Source organism: Gallus gallus, unplaced genomic scaffold (genome assembly GCF_016699485.2).
Source record: "Gallus gallus isolate bGalGal1 unplaced genomic scaffold, bGalGal1.mat.broiler.GRCg7b scaffold_47, whole genome shotgun sequence".
NCBI classification, from domain to species: domain Eukaryota; kingdom Metazoa; phylum Chordata; class Aves; order Galliformes; family Phasianidae; genus Gallus; species Gallus gallus.
This window is the reverse complement of record NW_024095999.1, coordinates 96692-117550: the sequence shown is the minus strand read 5'-3', so window position 1 is coordinate 117550 and position 20859 is coordinate 96692. Positions and strand designations below refer to the sequence as shown.

The window sequence follows — 20859 nt, the reverse complement described above, 5'->3', positions numbered from 1 at the left end:
CACTTTGTCACCCCCTCTCCCACCCATTCTGTCACCCTCATTTGTCCCCCACTTTGTCACCCCCCCTCCCACCCATTCTGTCCCCCTTTTGTCACCCCCTCTCCCACCCATTTGTCACCCACTTTCTTCTGTCACCCCCATTGTCACCCCTCATTTGTCCCCCACTTTGTCACCCCCTCTCCCACCCATTTTGTTCCCCCCATCGTCCCTCCCTCTCCCACCCCTTTGTCACCCACTTTCCCCTGTCACCCCCATTCTGTCCCCCTTTTTGTCACCCCCTCTCCCACCCATTTGTCATCCACCTTCTTCTGTCACCCCCACTGCCACCCCCCATTTGTCCCCCACTTTGTCACCCCCTCTCCCACCCATTCTGTCCCCCTTTTTGTCACCCCCTCTCCCACCCATTTGTCATCCACTTTCTCCTGTCACCCCCATTGCCGCCCCTCATTTGTCCCCCACTTTGTCACCCCCTCTCCCACCCATCTGTCACCCACTTTCTCCTGTCACCCCCATTGCCACCCCCCATTTGTCACCCCCCCTCCCACCCATTCTGTCCCCCTTTTGTCACCCCTTCTCCCACCCATTTGTCACCCACTTTCCCCTGTCACCCCCATTTGTCACCCCCATCGTCACCCCCTCTCCCACCCATTTGTCACCCACTTTCTTTTGTCACCCCCACTATCACCCCCATTTTGTCCCCCACTTTGTCACCCCCTCTCCCACCCATTCTGTCCCCCACTTTGTCACCCCCTCTCCCACCCATCTGTCACCCACTTTCTCCTGTCACCCCCATGGCCACCCCCCATTTGTCACCCCCTCTCCCACCCATTTTGTTCCCCCCATTGTCCCTCCCTCTCCCACCCCTTTGTCACCCACTTTCTCCTGTCACCCCCATTGTCACCCCCCATTTGTCAGCCCCATTGTCACCCCCTCTCCCACCCATTCTGTCCCCCACTTTGTCACCCCCTCTCCCACCCATTTGTCACCCACTTTCTTCTGTCACCCCCATTGTCACCCCCCATTTGTCAGCCCCATTGTCACCCCCTCTCCCACCCATCTGTCACCCACTTTCTCCTGTCACCCCCATTGCCACCCCCCATTTATCACCCCCCCTCCCACCCATTCTGTCCCCCTTTTATCCCCCCTTCTCCCACCTATTTGTCACCCACTTTCTTCTGTCACCCCCATTGTCACCCCTCATTTGTCCCCCACTTTGTCACCCCCTCTCCCACCCATTTTGTTCCCCCCATCGTCCCTCCCTCTCCCACCCCTTTGTCACCCCCTTTCTCCTGTCACCCCCATTCTGTCCCCCTTTTTGTCACCCCCTCTCCCACCCATTTTGTCCCCCACTTTGTCACCCCCTCTCCCACCCATTCTGTCCCCCTTTTTGTCACCCCCTCTCCCACCCATCTGTCACCCACTTTCTCCTGTCACCCCCATTGCCACCCCCCATTTGTCCCCCACTTTGTCACCCCCTCTCCCACCCATTTTGTTCCCCCCATCGTCCCTCCCTCTCCCACCCCTTTGTCACCCCCTTTCTCCTGTCACCCCCATTCTGTCCCCCTTTTTGTCACCCCCTCTCCCACCCATTTTGTCCCCCACTTTGTCACCCCCTCTCCCACCCATTCTGTCCCCCTTTTTGTCACCCCCTCTCCCACCCATCTGTCACCCACTTTCTCCTGTCACCCCCATTGCCACCCCCCATTTGTCCCCCACTTTGTCACCCCCTCTCCCACCCATTTTGTTCCCCCCATCGTCCCTCCCTCTCCCACCCCTTTGTCACCCCCTTTCTCCTGTCACCCCCATTCTGTCCCCCTTTTTGTCACCCCCTCTCCCACCCATTTTGTCCCCCACTTTGTCACCCCCTCTCCCACCCATTCTGTCCCCCTTTTTGTCACCCCCTCTCCCACCCATCTGTCACCCACTTTCTCCTGTCACCCCCATTGCCACCCCCCATTTGTCCCCCACTTTGTCACCCCCTCTCCCACCCATTTGTCACTCACTTTCTTCTGTCACCCCCATTGTCACCCCCTCTCCCACCCATCTGTCACCCACTTTCTCCTGTCACCCCCATGGCCACCCCCCATTTGTCACCCCCTCTCCCACCCATTTTGTTCCCCCCATTGTCCCTCCCTCTCCCACCCCTTTGTCACCCACTTTCTCCTGTCACCCCCATTGTCACCCCCCATTTGTCAGCCCCATTGTCACCCCCTCTCCCACCCATTCTGTCCCCCACTTTGTCACCCCCTCTCCCACCCATTTGTCACCCACTTTCTTCTGTCACCCCCATTGTCACCCCCCATTTGTCAGCCCCATTGTCACCCCCTCTCCCACCCATCTGTCACCCACTTTCCCCTGTCACCCCCATTGCCACCCCCCATTTGTCACCCCCTCTCCCACCCATTCTGTCCCCCACTTTGTCACCCCTTCTCCCACCCATCTGTCACCCACTTTCTCCTGTCACCCCCATTTGTCCCCCCCATTGCCATCCCCTCTCCCACCCATTCTGTCCCCCTTTTGTCCCCCCTTCTCCCACCCATTTGTCACCCACTTTCTTTTGTCACCCCCATTGTCACCCCCCATTTGTCAGCCCCCATTGTCACCCCCCCTCCCACCCATTCTGTCCCCCTTTTATCCCCCCTTCTCCCACCCATTTGTCACCCACTTTCTCCTGTCACCCCCATTGTCACCCCTCATTTGCCCCCCACTTTGTCACCCCCCTCTCCCACCCATTCTGTCCCCCTTTTGTCACCCCTTCTCCCACCCATTTTGTCCCCCACTTTGTCACCCCCTCTCCCACCCATTTTGTCCCCCACTTTGTCACCCCCTCTCCCACCCATTCTGTCCCCCTTTTTGTCACCCCCTCTCCCACCCATCTGTCACCCACTTTCTCCTGTCACCCCCATTGCCACCCCCCATTTGTCCCCCCCGTCTCCCCCCCATCCCCCCCCCCTTTCCCCCCCTCTCCCCCCACTCACCCCCCTGCCTCCTACACGTGTCCTTCAAGCAGCTCTCCACGTAATCCCCGGGGGTCACCACCGCGTGACACCCCCGAAACGGCCCCTCCGCATCCTTTAGGATATCACAGCCGCTCTTCCCCACTTGTGGACACGGCGTCAACTGCGACCCGTGGTTGCAACCCTGAGTGGGGATCCCCCATTTTTCCCCCAGCTGCTGCGGCTCCGTCACATCGTTGCCGACGTCCCCATCGAAGTCACCGCAGAGACCCCCGGTGTGGCCCTGGTAGCTGCTGGGCAGCGTCACCAGGACGTAGGTGGCACCGTCGTAAAGCAGCTTCAGACCCCCCCGTGTCCTCAGCACCCGATAGATGCCCTCCTGTGTCACCGTCACCGCATCCGAGGCCAGGGATACAGGGAGGAGGTGACGCTCTCCGTCCACCTGCAGAGGGGGGAAGAGGTACAAATGGGCTTGCTGGGCGTGCTTGCACCCCCCACAATCGGGGTCGCAATGCAGAATGAGGGTTGCGGTCGTTGCTTCGTGGCCCAGGATGGTTTTGCACGCAGAACGGGGGTTGCACGTGTAGCTTTGCAGCAAGAAACGGCGTCTGCGTGCTTTGCTTTGCAATCCTGAAATGAGTTTGCAACCCAAAATGGGGTTTGCATGCTCTGATTTGCACCCCAGGGTCGTTCTGCGTGCAGAATGGGGGCTGCACGCATTGCTTTGCAGTCCAAAATTGGGGTTGCGTGCACTGCTTTGCACGCCAGGATGGTTTTGCAATCCAAAAAAGGGGTTGCGTGCATTGCTTTGCACCCCAGGATGGTTTAGCGTGCAGAATTGGGGTTGCATGCATTGTTTTGCAATCCAAAGTTGAGGTCGCATGCAGAATGGGGGTCGCACGGCTTGCTTTGCAATCCAAAACTGGGGTTGCATGTACTGTTTTGCAATCCAAAGTTGAGGTCGCGTGCAGAATGGGGGTTGGATGAATTGCTTTGCAATCCAAAATTGGGGTTGTATGCGTTGCTTTGCTCCACAAGATGGTTTTGCACGCAGAACGGGGGTCGCACGTGTAGCTTTGCAGCAAGAAACGGCGTCTGCGTGCTTTGCTTTGCGATCCTGAAATGAGTTTGCAACCCAAAATGGGGCTTGCGTGCTCTGATTTGCACCCCAGGGTCGTTCTGCGTGCAGAATGGGGGCTGCACGCATTGCTTTGCAGTCCAAAATTGGGGTTGCGTGCACTGCTTTGCACGCCAGGATGGTTTTGCAATCCAAAAATGGGGTTGCGTGCATTGCTTTGCACCCCAGAATGGTTCAGCGTGCAGAATGGGGGGTTGCATGCACTGTTTTGCAATCCAAAGTTGAGGTCGCGTGCAGAATGGGGGTTGGATGAATTGCTTTGCAATCCAAAATTGGGGTTGTATGCGTTGCTTTGCTCCACAAGATGGTTTTGCACGCAGAACGGGGGTTGCACCTGTAGCTTTGCAGCAAGAAACGGCGTCTGCGTGCTTTGCTTTGCGATCCTGAAATGAGTTTGCAACCCAAAATGGGGCTTGCGTGCTCTGATTTGCACCCCAGGATCGTTCTGCATGCAGAATGGGGGTCGCATGCATTGCTTTGCAGTCCAAAATTGGGGTTGCGTGCACTGCTTTGCACCCCAGGATGGTTTAGCAATCCAAAATTGGGGTTGTGTGCATTGCTTTGCACCCCAGAATGGTTCAGCGTGCAGAATGGGGGGTTGCATGCATTGTTTTGCAATCCAAAGTTGAGGTTGCATGCAGAATGGGGGTCGCACGGCTTGCTTTGCAATCCCAAACTGGGGTTGCATGCACTGTTTTGCAATCCAAAGTTGAGGTCGCGTGCAGAATGGGGGTTGGATGAATTGCTTTGCAATCCAAAATTGGGGTTGTATGCGTTGCTTTGCTCCACAAGATGGTTTTGCATGCAGAACTGGGGTTGGCACATGCAGCTTTGCCGCAAGAAATGGCACCTGCGTGCTTTGCTTTGCATCCCGAAGTGGGTTTGAACCCCAAAATGGGGCTTATATGATCGAATTTGCACCCCAAGTGATGCCTGTGCCCCCAAATTGATGCCTGTATGCTCTGCTTTGCACCCCAAGTGATGTCTGTGCCCCCAAATTGATGCCTGCATGCTCTGCTTTGCACCCTAGCACGGCTTTGCATGCAGAATTGCTTTGCACCCTAACACGGCTTTGCATGCAGAATTGATTTGCACGCAGAATTGGGGTTGCATGCATTGCTTTGCAATCCAAAACGGGTTGCATGCATCGCTTTGCAATCCAAAACGGGTTGCATGCATCGCTTTGCAATCCAAAACTGGGGTTGCATGCATTGCTTCGCACCCCAGGATGGTTTTGAATGCAGAGCGAGGGTCGCACGCATGGCTTTGCAGTCTGAAACTGGGGTTACACGCTCTGCTCTGCTCCCCAGCATTGCTTTGCATGCGGAGCAGCAGCTGCACGCGCGCCTCTGCAGCGAGAAACGGCGTCTGCACGCTTCGCTTTGCATCCCGAAACGAGCGTGCGCCCCAAAACCAGCTTCCCAAACCGGAGCCCCCGCTGCACCCCGCGCTCACCTTCACCTCCCCGTGCACTCCCCGCCGCAAGCTGACGGTGACGCCGTGCACCGTGACCAGCAGCTGCCTCACGAGGGGCTCTGCTCCTCTCATCTCCTTCTGCACCCTCACCAGGAACGGCTCCAACTCCCCCTCTTCCTCCCCCTCTTCAGCCGCAGCCAACGTATAAGTGCACGTCCCGGCAAAATGCAACAGCACTCCATCGAACGTCCGGAACGTTGCAGCTCCCAACTCCTCGCAGCGCCCGCAGCCATCGGGGTAGCATCCCCTCACCCCGTCCTGCACCATGCACGCTTCGTCTGCGCCGCAGCTCGTTGGCTCGCATTGCACCTCGCCGTTCCCTTTGCAAACGCAGCGCTCGCTGCAACGCTCGCAGGGGTAGAACTCCTCACCCCGTTGCAAATAGCGGCCGTCGTGCAAGCAGCCGCACTGAGGCGCCGGGACGCAGCTGTCGCCGCTTTGCAAGAAGCCGGGGTTGCAAAAACAGCCTTCGGTGCACGGGGAGGAAGGGTTGCAGCCGTCATCTTCCTCCTGGTTGGAGCAGCTGGGGGAGCAGGAGAGGCCGCAGAGCTCGTAGTGCTGATTCGGGGAGCACACGGGGCCTGCAAAAGGAGGGGGTGGGGGGGAGAGGGTTGCAAAGGTGGTTTTGTGAAGCTGCATGGGGATCTGTGCGTGCACGCAGCGACTGCAGGGTGCAAAGCAGGAAGGTTTAGTGCCTGCAGGGTGCAGAACCTTCCCGCCTGTGCAAAACCACGGTGCAATTGCAAAAGCTTCCCGCGGTTGCAAAGCCGCAATGCAGTTTGGAAACACCTCCTGCAAGAGCAAAGCCACAGTGCAATTGCAAGCGCTTCCTGCAGCTCCTGCAACAGCCGCAAAACCTCCAAGCAAACCCCAGGTCTTTCATGCATGCAAACCCCAATCCCTCCAAGCAAACCCAAATCCCTCCGTGCAATCCTCGACCCTCCAAGCAAACCCCAGGTCTTTCATGCATGCAAACCCCAACCCTCCAAGCAAAGCAGAACGCTTCTGTGCAAGCTGGAAACACCTCATGCATGCATGCATGCAAACCCTGCCAAGCAAACCTCAGGTCTTTCATGCATGCAAACCCCAACCCTCCAAGCAAAGCAAAACCCCTCTGTGCAAGCTGGAAACGCCTCATGCATGCATGCAAACCCCTCCAAACAAACCCAAAGCCCTCCATGCATGCAAGCCCCAAAACCTCCAAGCAAACCCCAAAACCTCCAAGCAAACCCCAGGTCTTTCATGCATGCAAACCCCAACCCTCCAAGCAAAGCAAAACCCTTCTCTGCAAGCTGGAAACACCTCATGCACGCATGCAAACCCCCCCAAGCAAACCCAAAGCCCTCCATGCATGCAAGCCCCCAAACCTCCAAGCAAACCCCAGGTCTTTCATGCATGCAAACCCCAACCCTCCAAGCAAAGCAAAACCCTTCTGTGCAAGCTGGAAACAGCTCATGCATGCATGCAAACCCCTCCAAGCAAACCCCAGGTCTTTCATGCATGCAAACCCCAACCCTCCAAGCAAAGCAAAACCCTTCTGTGCAAGCTGGAAACACCTCATGCACGCATGCAAACCCCCCCAAGCAAACCCAAAGCCCTCCATGCATGCAAGCCCCAAAACCTCCAAGCAAACCCCAGGTCTTTCATGCATGCAAACCCCAACCCTCCAAGCAAAGCAAAACCCTTCTGTGCAAGCTGGAAACACCTCATGCATGCGTGCAAACCCCTCCAAGCAATCCCAAAGCATTCCATGCATGCAAGCCCCCAAACCTCCAAGCAAACCCCAAAACCTCCAAGCAAACCCCAGGTCTTTCATGCATGCAAACCCCAACCCTCCAAGCAAAGCAAAACCCTTCTGTGCAAGCTGGAAACACCTCATGCATGCATGCAAACCCCCCCAAGCAAACCCAAAGCCTTCCATGCATGCAAGCCCCCAAACCTCCAAGCAAACCCCAAAACCTCCGTGCAAACCCCAGGTCTTTCATGCATGCAAACCCCAACCCTCCAAGCAAAGCAAAACCCTTCTGTGCAAGCTGGAAACACCTCATGCATGCATGCAAACCCCTCCAAGCAAACCCAAAGCCCTCCATGCATGCAAGCCCCAAAACCTCCAAGCAAACCCCAAAACCTCCGTGCAAACCCCAGGTCTTTCATGCATGCAAACCCCAACCCTCCAAGCAAAGCAAAACCCTTCTGTGCAAGCTGGAAACAGCTCGTGCATGCGTGCAAACCCCTCCAAGCAAACCCCAGGTCTTTCATGCATGCAAACCCCAACCCTCCAAGCAAAGCAAAACCCTTCTGTGCAAGCTGGAAACACCTCATGCACGCGTGCAAACCCCTCCAAGCAAACCCAAAGCCTTCCATGCAAGCAAGCCCCCAAACCTCCAAGCAAACCCCAGGTCTTTCATGCATGCAAACCCCAACCCTCCAAGCAAAGCAAAACCCTTCTGTGCAAGCTGGAAACACCTCATGCACGCGTGCAAACCCCTCCAAGCAAACCCAAAGCATTCCATGCAAGCAAGCCCCCAAACCTCCAAGCAAACCCCAAAACCTCCAAGCAAACCCCAGGTCTTTCATGCATGCAAACCCCAACCCTCCAAGCAAAGCAAAACCCTTCTGTGCAAGCTGGAAACACCTCATGCACGCATGCAAACCCCCCCAAGCAAACCCAAAGCCCTCCATGCAAGCAAGCCCCAAAACCTCCAAGCAATCCCCAGGTCTTTCATGCATGCAAACCCCAACCCTCCAAGCAAAGCAAAACCCCTCTGTGCAAGCTGGAAACGCCTCATGCGTGCATGCAAACCCCTCCAAGCAAACCCAAAGCCCTCCATGCATGCAAGCCCCAAAACCTCCAAGCAAACCCCAAAACCTCCAAGCAAACCCCAGGTCTTTCATGCATGCAAACCCCAACCCTCCAAGCAAAGCAAAACCCTTCTCTGCAAGCTGGAAACACCTCATGCACGCGTGCAAACCCCTCCAAGCAAACCCAAAGCCTTCCATGCAAGCAAGCCCCCAAACCTCCAAGCAAACCCCAGGTCTTTCATGCATGCAAACCCCAACCCTCCAAGCAAAGCAAAACCCTTCTGTGCAAGCTGGAAACACCTCATGCATGCGTGCAAACCCCTCCAAGCAATCCCAAAGCATTCCATGCATGCAAGCCCCCAAACCTCCAAGCAAACCCCAAAACCTCCGTGCAAACCCCAGGTCTTTCATGCATGCAAACCCCAACCCTCCAAGCAAAGCAAGACCCTTCTGTGCAAGCTGGAAACACCTCATGCACGCATGCAAACCCCTCCAAGCCAACCCAAAAGCCCCCCACGCCTCCCAGCCCCCAACTCACTGCAGAAGGCGGCGGTGCGCCAGGCTGAGATGTTGACCCTCTGGCTCTGACAGTCGGTGACGTATCTACTGATAGATCTGCACACCACCTCCTGGTGGCCCTTATAGAGACAGACATCGAAGAGACAATCCTCAAAGTACGGCGCGGGGTCGATGACGCTGTGGCAGTTTGCAAAGGGCCCCGTCTGCTTCACCAGCAGCCCGCAGTGCTTGTCGCCACGGTAGATGCGCTTCTCTGCTTCGGTGCAAACCCTGCAGTCCCCGCTGCATTCGGCGTTGCAACCGGGGACGTCGGCCACTTTCCAGGAGTTTGCAAAGGCGTTTTCGTCGGTGACCAATCGGCCACCGGGCAAAGCGAAGTCGTCGGCCGGGTCGCCGTCGGCGTTGCCGCACAGACCGCAGACGGAGCGGGCATAGGTGCTGGGGAGGATGACGCGGGCGTAGCTGTACCAGTCGAAGGTGACGATGAGGCCGAAGTCGGTTTGGAGGAAGCCGTGGGCGCCGCTGCTGTAGGCGTAGAGTTGGGGGCTGTGGCGGAAGGGGAGATCCACCACGATGCCGTTCACCTGAGGGGAGGCGGAGGAGCGGCGTGAGGGCGTGCGGTGAGGTTGCGACCCACCCGGATGCCATGCAATGAGTCTGAAACCCAACTAGATGTCTCACAAAGACCTCATGACCCACCCAGATGCCATGCAATGGGCTCCAGATCCAAGTAGGTGTCTCACAAAGACATCGTGACCCACCCAGATGCCATGCAATGGGCTCCAGATCCAAGTAGGTGTCTCACAAAGACATCGTGACCCATCCATCCATGGTGCAAAGACCTCATGACCCACCCAGATGCCATGCAATGGGCTTTAGATGCAAGTAGGTGTCTCACAAAGACCTTGCAACCCACCCAGATGTTGTGCAATGGGCTTTAGATGCAAGTAGGTGTCTCACAAAGACCTTGCGACCCATCCATCCATGGTGCAAAGACCTCATGACCCACCCAGATACCATGCAATGGGCTTTAGATCCACGTAGGTGTCTCACAAAGACCTCATGACCCACCCAGATGCCATGCAATGGGCTTTAGATGCAAGTAGGTGTCTCACAAAGACATCGTGACCCACCCAGATGCCATGCAATGGGCTTTAGATCCAAGTAGGTGTCTCACAAAGACATCGTGACCCATCCATCCATGGTGCAAAGACCTCATGACCCACCCAGATGCCATGCAATGGGCTTTAGATCCACGTAGGTGTCTCACAAAGACCTCGTGACCCACCCAGATGCCATGCAATGGGCTTTAGATCCAAGTAGGTGTCTCACAAAGACCTCGTGACCCACCCAGATGCCATGCAATGGGCTTTAGATCCAAGTAGGTGTCTCACAAAGACCTCATGACCCACCCAGATGCCATGCAATGGGCTTTAGATACATGTAGGTGTCTCACAAAGACATCGTGACCCATCCATCCATGGTGCAAAGACCTCGTCACCCACCCAGATGCCATGCAATGGGCTTTAGATCCAAGTAGGTGTCTCACAAAGACCTCATGACCCACCCAGATGCCATGCAATGGGCTTTAGATGCAAGTAGGTGTCTCACAAAGACCTCGTGACCCACCCAGATGCCATGCAATGAGTCTGAAACTCAATTAGATGTCTCACAAAGATCTTGCGACCCACCCAGATGCCATGCAATGAGGTTGCAACCCAACTGAATGCCTCACAAAGGCCTTGCAGCCCATCCAGATGTCATGCAATGAGGTTGCAACCCATCCATCCGTGGTGCAAAGACCTTACAGCCCATCCAGATGCCATGCAAAGAGGTTGCAGCCCATCCAGATGTCATGCAATGAGTCTGAAACCCAACTAGATGTCTCACAAAGACCTTGCGGCCCACCGAGATGCCATGCAATGAGTCTGAAACCCAACTAGATGTCTCACAAAGACCTTGCGACCCACCCAGATGCCATGCAATGAGGTTGCAACCCAACTGAATGCCTCACAAAGGCCTTGCAGCCCATCCAGATGCCACGCAATGAGGTTGCAACCCATCCATCCATGGTGCAAAGACCTTGCAGCCCATCCAGATGCCTCACAAAGACCTTCCAGCCCACCCAGACGCCACACAACGAGGCCGCAACCCAACCGGTCGCCCCTCAAGAAACCTTCGACCCCTCTCCTCCCTTTCCTCCCTCCCCTTCTCCCCTCCTTTCCCCCCCAAATACCTTCAGTTTCTTGGGCTCCGCCTGGCTGAGGCTGAGGGTGACATTGTAGACCTTCAAGGTGATCTCCTTGGTGTAGGACACCACTTGGCTGCCCCGGTGGTTGTTCTCCACGGTGACGTTGAAGGGGACGAGGGTGGGGTCGGCCGAGCAGAGGGCAGCAAACTGGTAGACGCACGTCCCCATGAAGTCGTAGCGCCGCCCGTCGAAGGTGGTGTAGTGGGGGTCCCCGGTGGCCACGCAGATGGACCGCCCCGCAGCCACGCACTGCCTCACCCCCCTCACCACGCGGCACTGCTCGCCCGCCTTGCAGCTGCCCTCGCTGCAAACCACCATCCCCAGCGCCGCGTCGCAGCGGCACCGCGAGCGGCACATCTCATCCTCCCAGAACTCCTCTCCTGGAGCCCGGTAGAGACCGTTGTGGGTACAACCACAGCTGGAGGTCAGCACACACTGCCCTCCGCTGAGGACGTAACCCGGGTCGCAAGCACAGGTTTCCACGCAGGGTTGGGTGCAAGATTTGGGGGCGTCGGGGTTGGTGCAGGTCGCAGGGCAGGCGCTGCCGCAGTGCTCGTAGTGGCTGTGCTCGGGGCAGGGCAACGCTGCAAGAGGAGAGGAAAGGGGGACGGGTTGCAAAAGGGTGCAGAAATGAGGTAGGCTTGCCAAGGGTTTGCACACGGAGGGATTTAATGTGGTGTGGGTCTCATGTGCAAAGCGCTCGGTGCGGTTGCATGGTGCAGTATCTGTTGGCAAGGCGTTGCACTGCGCAAATGCATCGAGCATGCTGGCATGCAACATCCTAGGGCTGGATGCAGGGTGCAAAATGCTTGCTGTGGTTGCATGGTGCAGTATCTGTTGGCAAGGCGTTGCACTGTGCAAATGCATCGAGCATGCTTGCATGCAGCATCCTAGGGAGGGATGCTGGGTGCAAAATGCTTGCTGAGGTTGCAGCGCAGTGCAATATCTGTCCTTGAGGCATTGCACTGTGCAAATTAGTTTGCATGCAACCCCCCGAGAATGGATGCTGGGTGCAAAAATGCTGGGTGCAATATCTGTCATTGAGGCACTGCCCCATGCAACTGCATTATTTTGCATGCAACACCCCCAGAATGGATGCTGGGTGCAAAATGCTCGGCGTGTTTGCATGGTGCAGTATCTGTCCCGGGGAGATTGCAAATGCACGCAGCACTTTGCTTGCAGCATCCTAAGGGTGGTTACTGGGCCATGCAAACCCACGCAGCCCTTTGCATCCTGAGAACTGATCTCACACCGTGCAAATGCACCGTGCAAACACGCACGGAATGCTTTGCATGCAACAACCCACGCGTGGATAACAACCCCCCCGCAAACACGCCGAGCATTTTGCAAGCAACACCCCTGAGCTGCAACCCCCAACCCCCCCATGCAAACACACAGAGCATCTTGCACACGCCCAGAGCTATTCCTCCCACCGAGAGCTTTGCATGCATCGCCCCGCATCAGAACCACCACCCCCGGTTTGGCAAAACCCCGCAGCAAAAGCAGCGAAACCCCATTGCTCACAGCATCCCGACGGCGTCCTCCAGTCGTGCACCACTGCCCCGTGCTTCCTGCACGTCGATGCGTACGTCTCCAACGTCTTGCAGAGGATTTTCCTCGCTCCGTCGTTCATGCAAACATCATAAAGGCAATTCCGGAAGAAATCTTGAGGGCTGACCACGTCGTGGCAAGCTTTGAAGGGGCCCTGGAAGCTCTTTTTGATGAGCCCGCAGTGTTGGTTGCCCGAATAGAGCTCCCTCTTCTCCTCCTCGCACACGGGGCACTCCCCATCGCAAAAATCCCAACAGAAGGGGTCCTCATCGGGGACTCTCCAGGTGGAGGCCCAGGAGATGATGGAAGAGGCGCCGTCATCACCTTGCACGGGGATGTCATCCGCCGGATCCAGGTTGAAATTGCCGCAGAGGCCGCAGATCTGCTCCGAGTAGCTGCTGGGGAGCTCGAGCATCAGGTGCCAGTTCCAATCGTACGTCACCCGGAGGCCAAAATCTGTCTCAAGCACCGCTGTCATCCCGCTCTGGTAGAGGTGGACCCTGCTGTCCTGCAGGACGGCTGGGAGGAGGGTCAGCACGCCGTCCACCTGGGGTTGGGGGGGAGCAGCGGGTGAGCATCAGTTGCAGCTGCTTTGCTCGCAGTTGCTCGGCAGTTGCATGCGGTCGTTTTGCTCTTGTGCCATGCATTTGTTTCTGCAGATCCGTGCAGAAACTCGGCCTGTTTTGGACCAAACTCGGTCCGTTTCAGCTCGAATCTTGTCTATTTTGACGTGAAGTCTGCCCAGTTTAGGTGAAAATCGGATCATTTTGGCCCAATCCTTGACCACTTTAGGCCCAGTCCTTGATCAGTTTAGACCCAGAATCTGCCCATTTTGACCCTATCTTTCACCACTTTAGGCCCAAACCCTGCCCATTTTGGACCCAACCCTGCCCATTTTGGACCCAACCCTGCCCATTTTGGACCCAACCCTGCCCATTTTGGCCTAAACCTAGACCAGTTTAGACCCAAACCCTGCCCATTTCGGCCCAAATCTTGGCCACTTTAGACCCAAACTCGGCCCAACTCACCCTGACTTTGCCCACTTCCCTCCAATGGATGGAGATGCGATGCCCGTAGACCTCAACGTTGGTCAAGCTGACGTAGGAGATGGATTTCACCCCATTCCGGATCTGATTCTTGCCCTCCACCTTGAAAGGCACCAATGTGGGGTCGTTCCCACAGAACCGAGCCATGGTGTAGGTGCAGGTGCCCTCAAAGTCGAAATCACGCTTGTCGAAGGTGCGGTAGTGGGGATCCCCCCAAGCCCAGCACGAGGCCACCAAGGAGGGGACACACTTGGCTTGGCCGTCCTCCAGCTTGCACCTCTCCCTCGGTCGGCACCCGAGGGCTTTGCAGGGGTCTGCAAGGAGAAGAAACACCCATGGGGGGCGGAGTTGGGATGGATGTGCTGCCGAGGAGCGCAGTCGCCCAGCGCTGAGCTCAACCGTTCCATTTTCCGGCCATCTTTTCCCCAATTTCATGGGGAGAAAAGGCCAAATGAGGCGCACACCCTCCCCCAGGATCCCTCTCGTTCTTCAAGGAGGTTAAAATTAGACAAAGCTTGACCCGAAGCCAAGCAGTGGCTTTGCTGAAGTCCTCCCACCACATTTCCTGTGCCGAGACCTTCCGCCTCCACCTCCCTTTGCTGTTGGATCACCACCTCCAAACCAAGCACCCAATTCGCTCTCCCCTAAAAGCACCCTTCCCCCCCCCACTATTTCCCCTCCCACCCTCCGCCTTACTTTGGTTGATGCAACCCATGATCCCATCCCGGATTTCACAGGTTTCATCATCGGTGCATTCGTGGCTGCTGCAGTCCAACCCTTTGCCTGGGATGCAGGTGCAACGCTGCTGGCAGTTCTCCTTCAGGACCGACTGGTTGGGCTGCAGGGTGAGAGGGTGTGAAGTATTGTGACCAAAAGTGCAAAGCTGTGCATAAATTCACGGAAGTATGGAAAGGGAATGCAGGGGCCAGATCCTTAATTCAGCTCTTATTAAGCAAACCAGCCTTCCTCTTTGGAAGGAAAAGCAAAGGGGGGGGAAGGGGAGAGGGGAAAGCAAAGGGGGGGGGAAGGGGAGAGGGGAAAGCAAAGGGGGGGAAGGGGAGAGGGGAAAGCAAAGGGGGGTGAAGGGAAAGCAAAGGGGGGTGAAGGGAAAGCAAAGGGGGGTGAAGGGAAAGCAAAGGGGGGCGAAGGGAAAGCAAAGGGGGGCAAAGGGAAAGCAAAGGGGGGCGAAGGGAAAGCAAAGGGGGGCGAAGGGAAAGCAAAGGGGGGCGAAGGGAAAGCAAAGGGGGGCGAAGGGAAAGCAAAGGGGGGCGAAGGGAAAGCAAAGGGGGGCGAAGGGAAGAGAAGTCCTTGCTCTCATGGTGCAGCTCTGAACGTGGGAAGAAAGCAACCAGCAAAACCCAAAGCCCTCCCCGAAACTGAGATGCGAATACCCTGTAATATATCCCATCCACAAAGCACCCGCATTCTTCCTTGGGGACGCATCTCTCCCCGTTAAAGGCGAACCCTTCGTTGCAGCTGCAGCCTTCAGCGCAGGTCTGGGGGCACCCGGAGGTACCCGTGGGCTTCGCACAGCTGTTGGTGCAGAGGTTGGAGCACAGGGAATAGGTGCTGTTTGCTGGGCATCTCGGGACTGGAAAGAAAAAGGATGAGCGTCTCAGGACTCGATGATGGGCAGTGCAGAACTTCGCCCTGAGGCCGATGGAAATCTGCCCTTGGGTTGGCACTTGGGTTGGCTTCTGCCGTTCATCCCCAAGAAGAATAGAAATCTGATCCATTGGTGCAGATTTCCCTCCACCCCCACGTGGAAGGAAAATCCACCCCGTTGGGTTGGCTGTTCCCATTCGTCCCCGGAGAGGAATGAAAGCTGACCCCACTGGTGTTTGCGCTGCCCTTTCCCATTTGTCCCCACGCAGAAAGGGAAACCCACCGCCTCTCCTTTTCCCATCCCAACCTTTGTGTCACCCCACACACGCGGAGGACGCCCCGACCCTCATCCTCCTGTGGGAAATATGGACTTCACACCGAAGGGACGCCCCCGGGGAAGACGTTCCCCACTTCCTTCACCCCCAGCTTACAACAGAAGGACGGTTTCCTCCACGCCTCGATGGTGACACCGGCAGCTTGGCAAGAGGACATGTAGCTCTGGATGCTCCGACACAGGACGTCGGTTTTCGCCTTGGTAAGGCAGAGGTCTCGGATGCAGGCATCCAAATACAGGGTTGGGCTGACGGTGTTGAAGCAGGAGGAGAAGGGGCCGTGGGGGTCCGTGAGGATGCCGCAGTAGTTGGGTTTTTGGAAGACCTTCTTCTTTTCTTCCGTGCAAACGGGGCAGTCGTCTTCGGAACAGCTCTCCTCGCACGCCATGGTGGGCATTTTCCATGCGGAACCAAAAGCGATGGCATTGGGAGCCGGGCGGCCGTCGGGGAAGAGGAAATCGTCCTCACTTTTGCCATTGTTGTTGCCACAAAGCCCACACAGGCGGCCCTGGTAGCCCGGAGGGGCCGTGACCGCGACGTAGTGGTAGAAGTCGTAGCGTACGACGAGGCCAAAGGCGGTCTGAAGGTGAATGCCCTCCCCGTGTCGGTGCACCTGGACCTGCCCCTGGTGCAGGATGGCTGGGAGGCCCTGGAATACGGAGTCCACCTGGGACGGAGGGAGAGAAATCCACGGTGAGCCTCAGGAAACGGAGGTGGGAGCAGAAAACGTTGGAGGAGACACCTTCCAACCACGATCCTGACGAAGTGGGGGCTCCCAATTTGCAAGTGGAAAGGAGAAATGAGGGTTAACATGGAACTTTCTTGGAGGCACATGCAGAAGATGTTGGGAGAGACACTCCGATGGAGAAATGGCTCACAGTTTGCAACTGGAGAAGGACATGGGGGAGAATGTGGCTTTCTCTTAGAGATACATGCAAAAAATGTTGAAGGAGATGCCCTCCAACCACGATTTTGACCAAGTGAAGGCTCCCATTTTGCAGGTAGGAGGGGAAAGGGGGACAAAAAGGATTTTTTCTTGGAGGTATATGCAAAAAATGTTGGGAGAGGCACCTTCCACGCAAATGCTTTGTTGAATGGGTGGCTCCCAGTTTGCAGCTGGAGAGGAGATGGGAATGAACATGGCTTTGTCTTGGGGATAGGAGTGAGCTCTTTGCTCCATCAACTAAACCCACAATTTTTAGATCATATTTGCACCCAAAAAGAGGTGGATCCCCAGTCTGGCCCTGGCGGGACCATTCCGCTTCCTGCCAAAGTCAGCGTGATCCCAAAGCCTATGACCCCATAGGCTTTGACATCAAGCAGGAAAAGGCTGAACACGAAGCAGAGCCATACGGGGATGTGTCCCCTCTTCCCCGATGACAAAGCTGACGTCGTGTCCCCAGTTTTGCCCCCACCAGATGCCACCTTACCATGATCGTCCCTATTTTCCCTCGCTCCATGGTCAAGGTGAGCCCGTAGACTTCTACAGACAGCACTTCAATGCCAGAAACCTTCGTTTTCTGCCTGGAATTCTTCTTAATTTTCACCACGAAGTGTTCGGTGTCGTCATCGCCGCTGCAGCTCTCAGTGAGGACGTAGGCACAGGCACCCGGGATGTCAAACGCCGTCCCGTCGAAGGATAAATAGCTGCGGTCACCGGTGACCACGCAGGTCCCAGAGGTGGCCGTTGAGCAGCTGCTTTCGGTAGGAGCAGGAATTTTGTGGCAGTCCACCATGCCGTCGGCGTGGCACTCGCACTCCTCCAGCTTGGTGGGGCGGAAGTGCTCTTCCACCTTGTAGTAGGAACCATGATGGAGGCAACCGCAGCGGGCCATGGGGACGCACTCATCGCCGCTGAACACGAAGCCCTCGTCGCACACGCAGCCCTCCCGGCACCGCTCGGTGCAGCGCAGCGGGGCAAAGATGCTGCTGCAGGTCCGGCTGCAATCCAGAGCACACAGCTCGTAGTGGCTGTGGGCCGGGCAGGAAATCCCTGTGAGGGGTGATGAGATCGTTAGCAACGGTGGGAGCTGGCAGTGGGAGCAGCTGTGCCCCGAAAGAGCACTCAATGTTGACCGGTCTTTTTCCCCTCCCCATTGGAGAGAGCGCCCTCCCTCCAAATGCAGGTTTTCCACCCATGTGAGATAATTTTTTTCCCCAAAATGGAGACATTTCCCCCCCAAAATGGAGATTATCTTTCCCAAAACGTAGTTTATTTCCCCCCCAATGCCCCCAAATCTCCTCTTCCCCCCCCCCCCCCCCCATTATCCTCAGGGCCAAATGAGAACATTCCCTCAATCACCACTACCACTCCAACACTATTCCCAATCAGCTTCCAGTTTCCCCTGATCCAGACAGTTTGGGTTCATTTGATGCGATCTGACCCCTAAGCAGGCAATTATCTTCTGTTCTTAATTGGACCAATGCAAATTATTTGGTGTTTATCAGGACTAAGCCTCCATCGTCACAACCAGATGAGATTTGTCACTCAGTGGAAGGGAAGCACTCTTGCACATGGGCCATAAATGGGAATAATGGGATCCTGGGGTGGGATAAAGCATTGAGCGAGACCATTCCCACCTCTGGTTCAACCCCATATGGGTCTATCCCAAGACTGGGGCTCACAACCTTCAATAAACCAAAAGAAATCCCCAAATGGACCCAACTTACGGCAGAAATCATTCGTCCTCCACTCCTCGATGGTCACTCCAGCGGCTTGGCAGAGGTCAACATAGTGCGCAATGTGTTGGCACAACACCTCCTTGTGCTCTGGATAAAGGCACAAATCATTCTTGCAATTTTGGACGTATTTTGAGGGTTCCACCGTAGTGTGACACCCTCTGAAGGGTCCGTCTTTCCTCGAGATGATCCCACAAAGCTTCTCCTGCTCGACGGTGCTCACTGAGCTGGGACATTCCTTCGTGGACAGCTCTGTGCAACCCGGGTGGTCGGCCACCTTCCAGCTCTGCCCGAAGGTTTTGGGGTTGGACGTCACATGGCCGTTCTTCAGCATCATGTCATCCCCCGTGTCCCCATTGAAGTTCCCACAGAGCCCACAGAGGGTGTCCTCGTAAGTGGAAGGCACCGACACGCCGACGTCGCCGCTCCAATCGTAGGTGATGGTGAGGCCAAAGTCGGTCTCTATCACCACGTCCCGTCCGCCTCTGTAGATCAGGATCTTCCCGTCGTGGGAGTAGGGTAGGTTGGCTGATCGGTCGTTGACCTGAGTGCAGAAGTGCAAAAGAAGTTAAAAGAGAAAAGGTTTGGGATCGAAGAAGGAAAACGGATCATCCGTCAACTGGGCGAAACGTGAAATTCGGACCTAAAGTGATCAAATCTCGACCGAAAGCATCCAAGTGATTTAGGTGATGCTCTCCAGACTGAACCATCTGCCCCAAAGAGACGTCCACCAGCTTTGGGATGATGGGTGGTGTCCAAAATTGGACCCAAACCATCCCAACACTTTAGATGACGGCTCTTCATATTGAATCATCTGCCCCGAAAAGTTGTCCACCAGCTTTGGGATGATGGGTGGTGTCCAAAATTGGACCCAAACCATCTCAAATTGGACCCAAACCATCCCAACACTTTGAGATGAAGGCTCTTCATATTGAATCATCTGCCCCAAAAGGTTGTCCACCAGCTTTGAGATGATGGGCCCGTGTCCAAAATTTGGGCCTAAAACATCAGAAATATGGACACAAATCATCCAAAACTGGACCTAAAACCTCCAAAATTGGATGTAAAGTACAGAATTTGGCCCTAAAACCTCAAAAATTGGAACCAAAGCATTCAAAGTTAGGACATAAAACACCCAAAATATGAACATAAATCATCCAAAATGGGACAGAAGCATCCAAAATTTGACCTAAAAAGCAAAATTTGACTTAAAGCATCCGAGATTTGGGTCTAAAACAACAGCAACAACAAAAAAATGGACCTAAAACCACCCGAACTTTGGACCTAAAGCATCCGAACTCTATAGGTGAGGGCTCCTCGAATTGAATCATCTGCCCCCAAAAGATGCACCCCAGCTCTGAGAGGAGCTGTGCTGAAGGCTCATGCGATTTTGGGTGGAGATCTTTACTTTTAGGCCATTCATTTCACTTTGACGAAGCGGGGGCAAGCGGAGCTGATGACTGAATCTCAGTCGCATGGTGGTAGGAAAAAGTCATGGTTTCTTTGGGTCATATATTCTGCAATTCCCAAACAGAGGGAGAAAAACGGAAGAAGAAACACGGGGATAACGAGGTTGGGTTGAGGAGACGGAAGTGGAGAACACAGAAACTGGGGGTGGGGAAGGAGAAATTGGGGTGAACTCACGGTGATTTTATTGGGGTTCGTCTGGTTGAAGGTGATGATGTTCCCGTAGACTTTGACCCTGACGATGGTGATGAAGGACGGAGATCCACCATCCTTGAGGCCATTCTGCACCAACACCTGGAAGTCCACCAGCCCTGCGCTCCTCTTGCACAGCCCAACCAACTGGTAAAAGCACGTGCCCTGGAAGGCGAACCACTTGCCGTCGAAGCTCCTGTAGTGCGTGCTGCCCACCGCCGTGCAGACCCCATAACTCGTCGGGTAGCACCCCCGGATGCCATCCTTCACCCCACACTCCTCCTTGGCTCTGCAGCTGGCTTGGTGACACACTGCCTTCCGCCTCTCCTTCTCACAGACGCAACGCTTGGTGCAGCCATCGTCGCCCCAAAATTCCTCCCCGAGGCCGTAGAGGCGATCCCCAAAAACGCATCCGCACTCAGATTTGGGGATGCATTTCCCAGCATCCAACACGAAGCCCTCCGTGCACGTGCAGCCCTCCACGCAGGACGAGGAGATGCAGTCGGATGGGACGGCTGCGTCGTTGCAGGTTGTGGGGCAGGCGGTCCCGCACGACGTGTGGTTGCTGTTGACCGGGCAGAAGGGAACTGTGGAAATCGATGGGATATCGGGGGCTGTAATGGGGCCATGGTTCATATTTTGGGGAGGGGGGAGGGAGGGGTTAAGAAAGCGTGATGCTGCGATGAGAGCATCTGTGTGGGATTTTGGTGGTGCTGGGGGGCTTGGCGCGTGGGGATCTGGCAACGCCTGTGGGCATCCTGCACTATTCTGATGGATCTGTAGGAATTTTCTACGGATATCTGCGCTTTCCACGTTGATTTTTGTTGGTATCCATGGATATCTT

General features: G+C 55.8%; 2 protein-coding genes across 2 annotated transcripts in view; both read right to left on the bottom strand.

Annotated features, from left to right (window-relative positions):
• LOC429249 (IgGFc-binding protein-like) overlaps positions 1 to 20859 on the bottom strand; it is a 45916-nt gene that overhangs the window by 10830 nt on the left and 14227 nt on the right. Inside the window, exons 6-17 of the mRNA XM_040657169.2 lie at positions 20001 to 20602; positions 18348 to 18900; positions 17108 to 17670; positions 15777 to 16344; positions 15132 to 15331; positions 14437 to 14578; positions 13723 to 14054; positions 12668 to 13241; positions 11129 to 11727; positions 8912 to 9476; positions 5551 to 6152; positions 2979 to 3399 (exon numbers count right to left, since the gene is read on the bottom strand). Of these exons, the coding sequence (XP_040513103.1) occupies positions 2979 to 3399; positions 5551 to 6152; positions 8912 to 9476; positions 11129 to 11727; positions 12668 to 13241; positions 13723 to 14054; positions 14437 to 14578; positions 15132 to 15331; positions 15777 to 16344; positions 17108 to 17670; positions 18348 to 18900; positions 20001 to 20602 (5721 nt within the window). The remainder of the gene's footprint in view (positions 1 to 2978; positions 3400 to 5550; positions 6153 to 8911; positions 9477 to 11128; positions 11728 to 12667; positions 13242 to 13722; positions 14055 to 14436; positions 14579 to 15131; positions 15332 to 15776; positions 16345 to 17107; positions 17671 to 18347; positions 18901 to 20000; positions 20603 to 20859) is intronic.
• On the bottom strand, positions 6160 to 8937 carry LOC121108890. Its single transcript, XM_040657163.2, has 2 exons — positions 7954 to 8937; positions 6160 to 7804 (listed from the first exon to the last, which is right to left on the bottom strand). The coding sequence occupies exons 1-2, from the start codon at positions 8845 to 8847 to the stop codon at positions 7616 to 7618; spliced, it is 1083 nt and encodes a 360-aa protein (XP_040513097.1). The 5' UTR covers positions 8848 to 8937; the 3' UTR covers positions 6160 to 7615.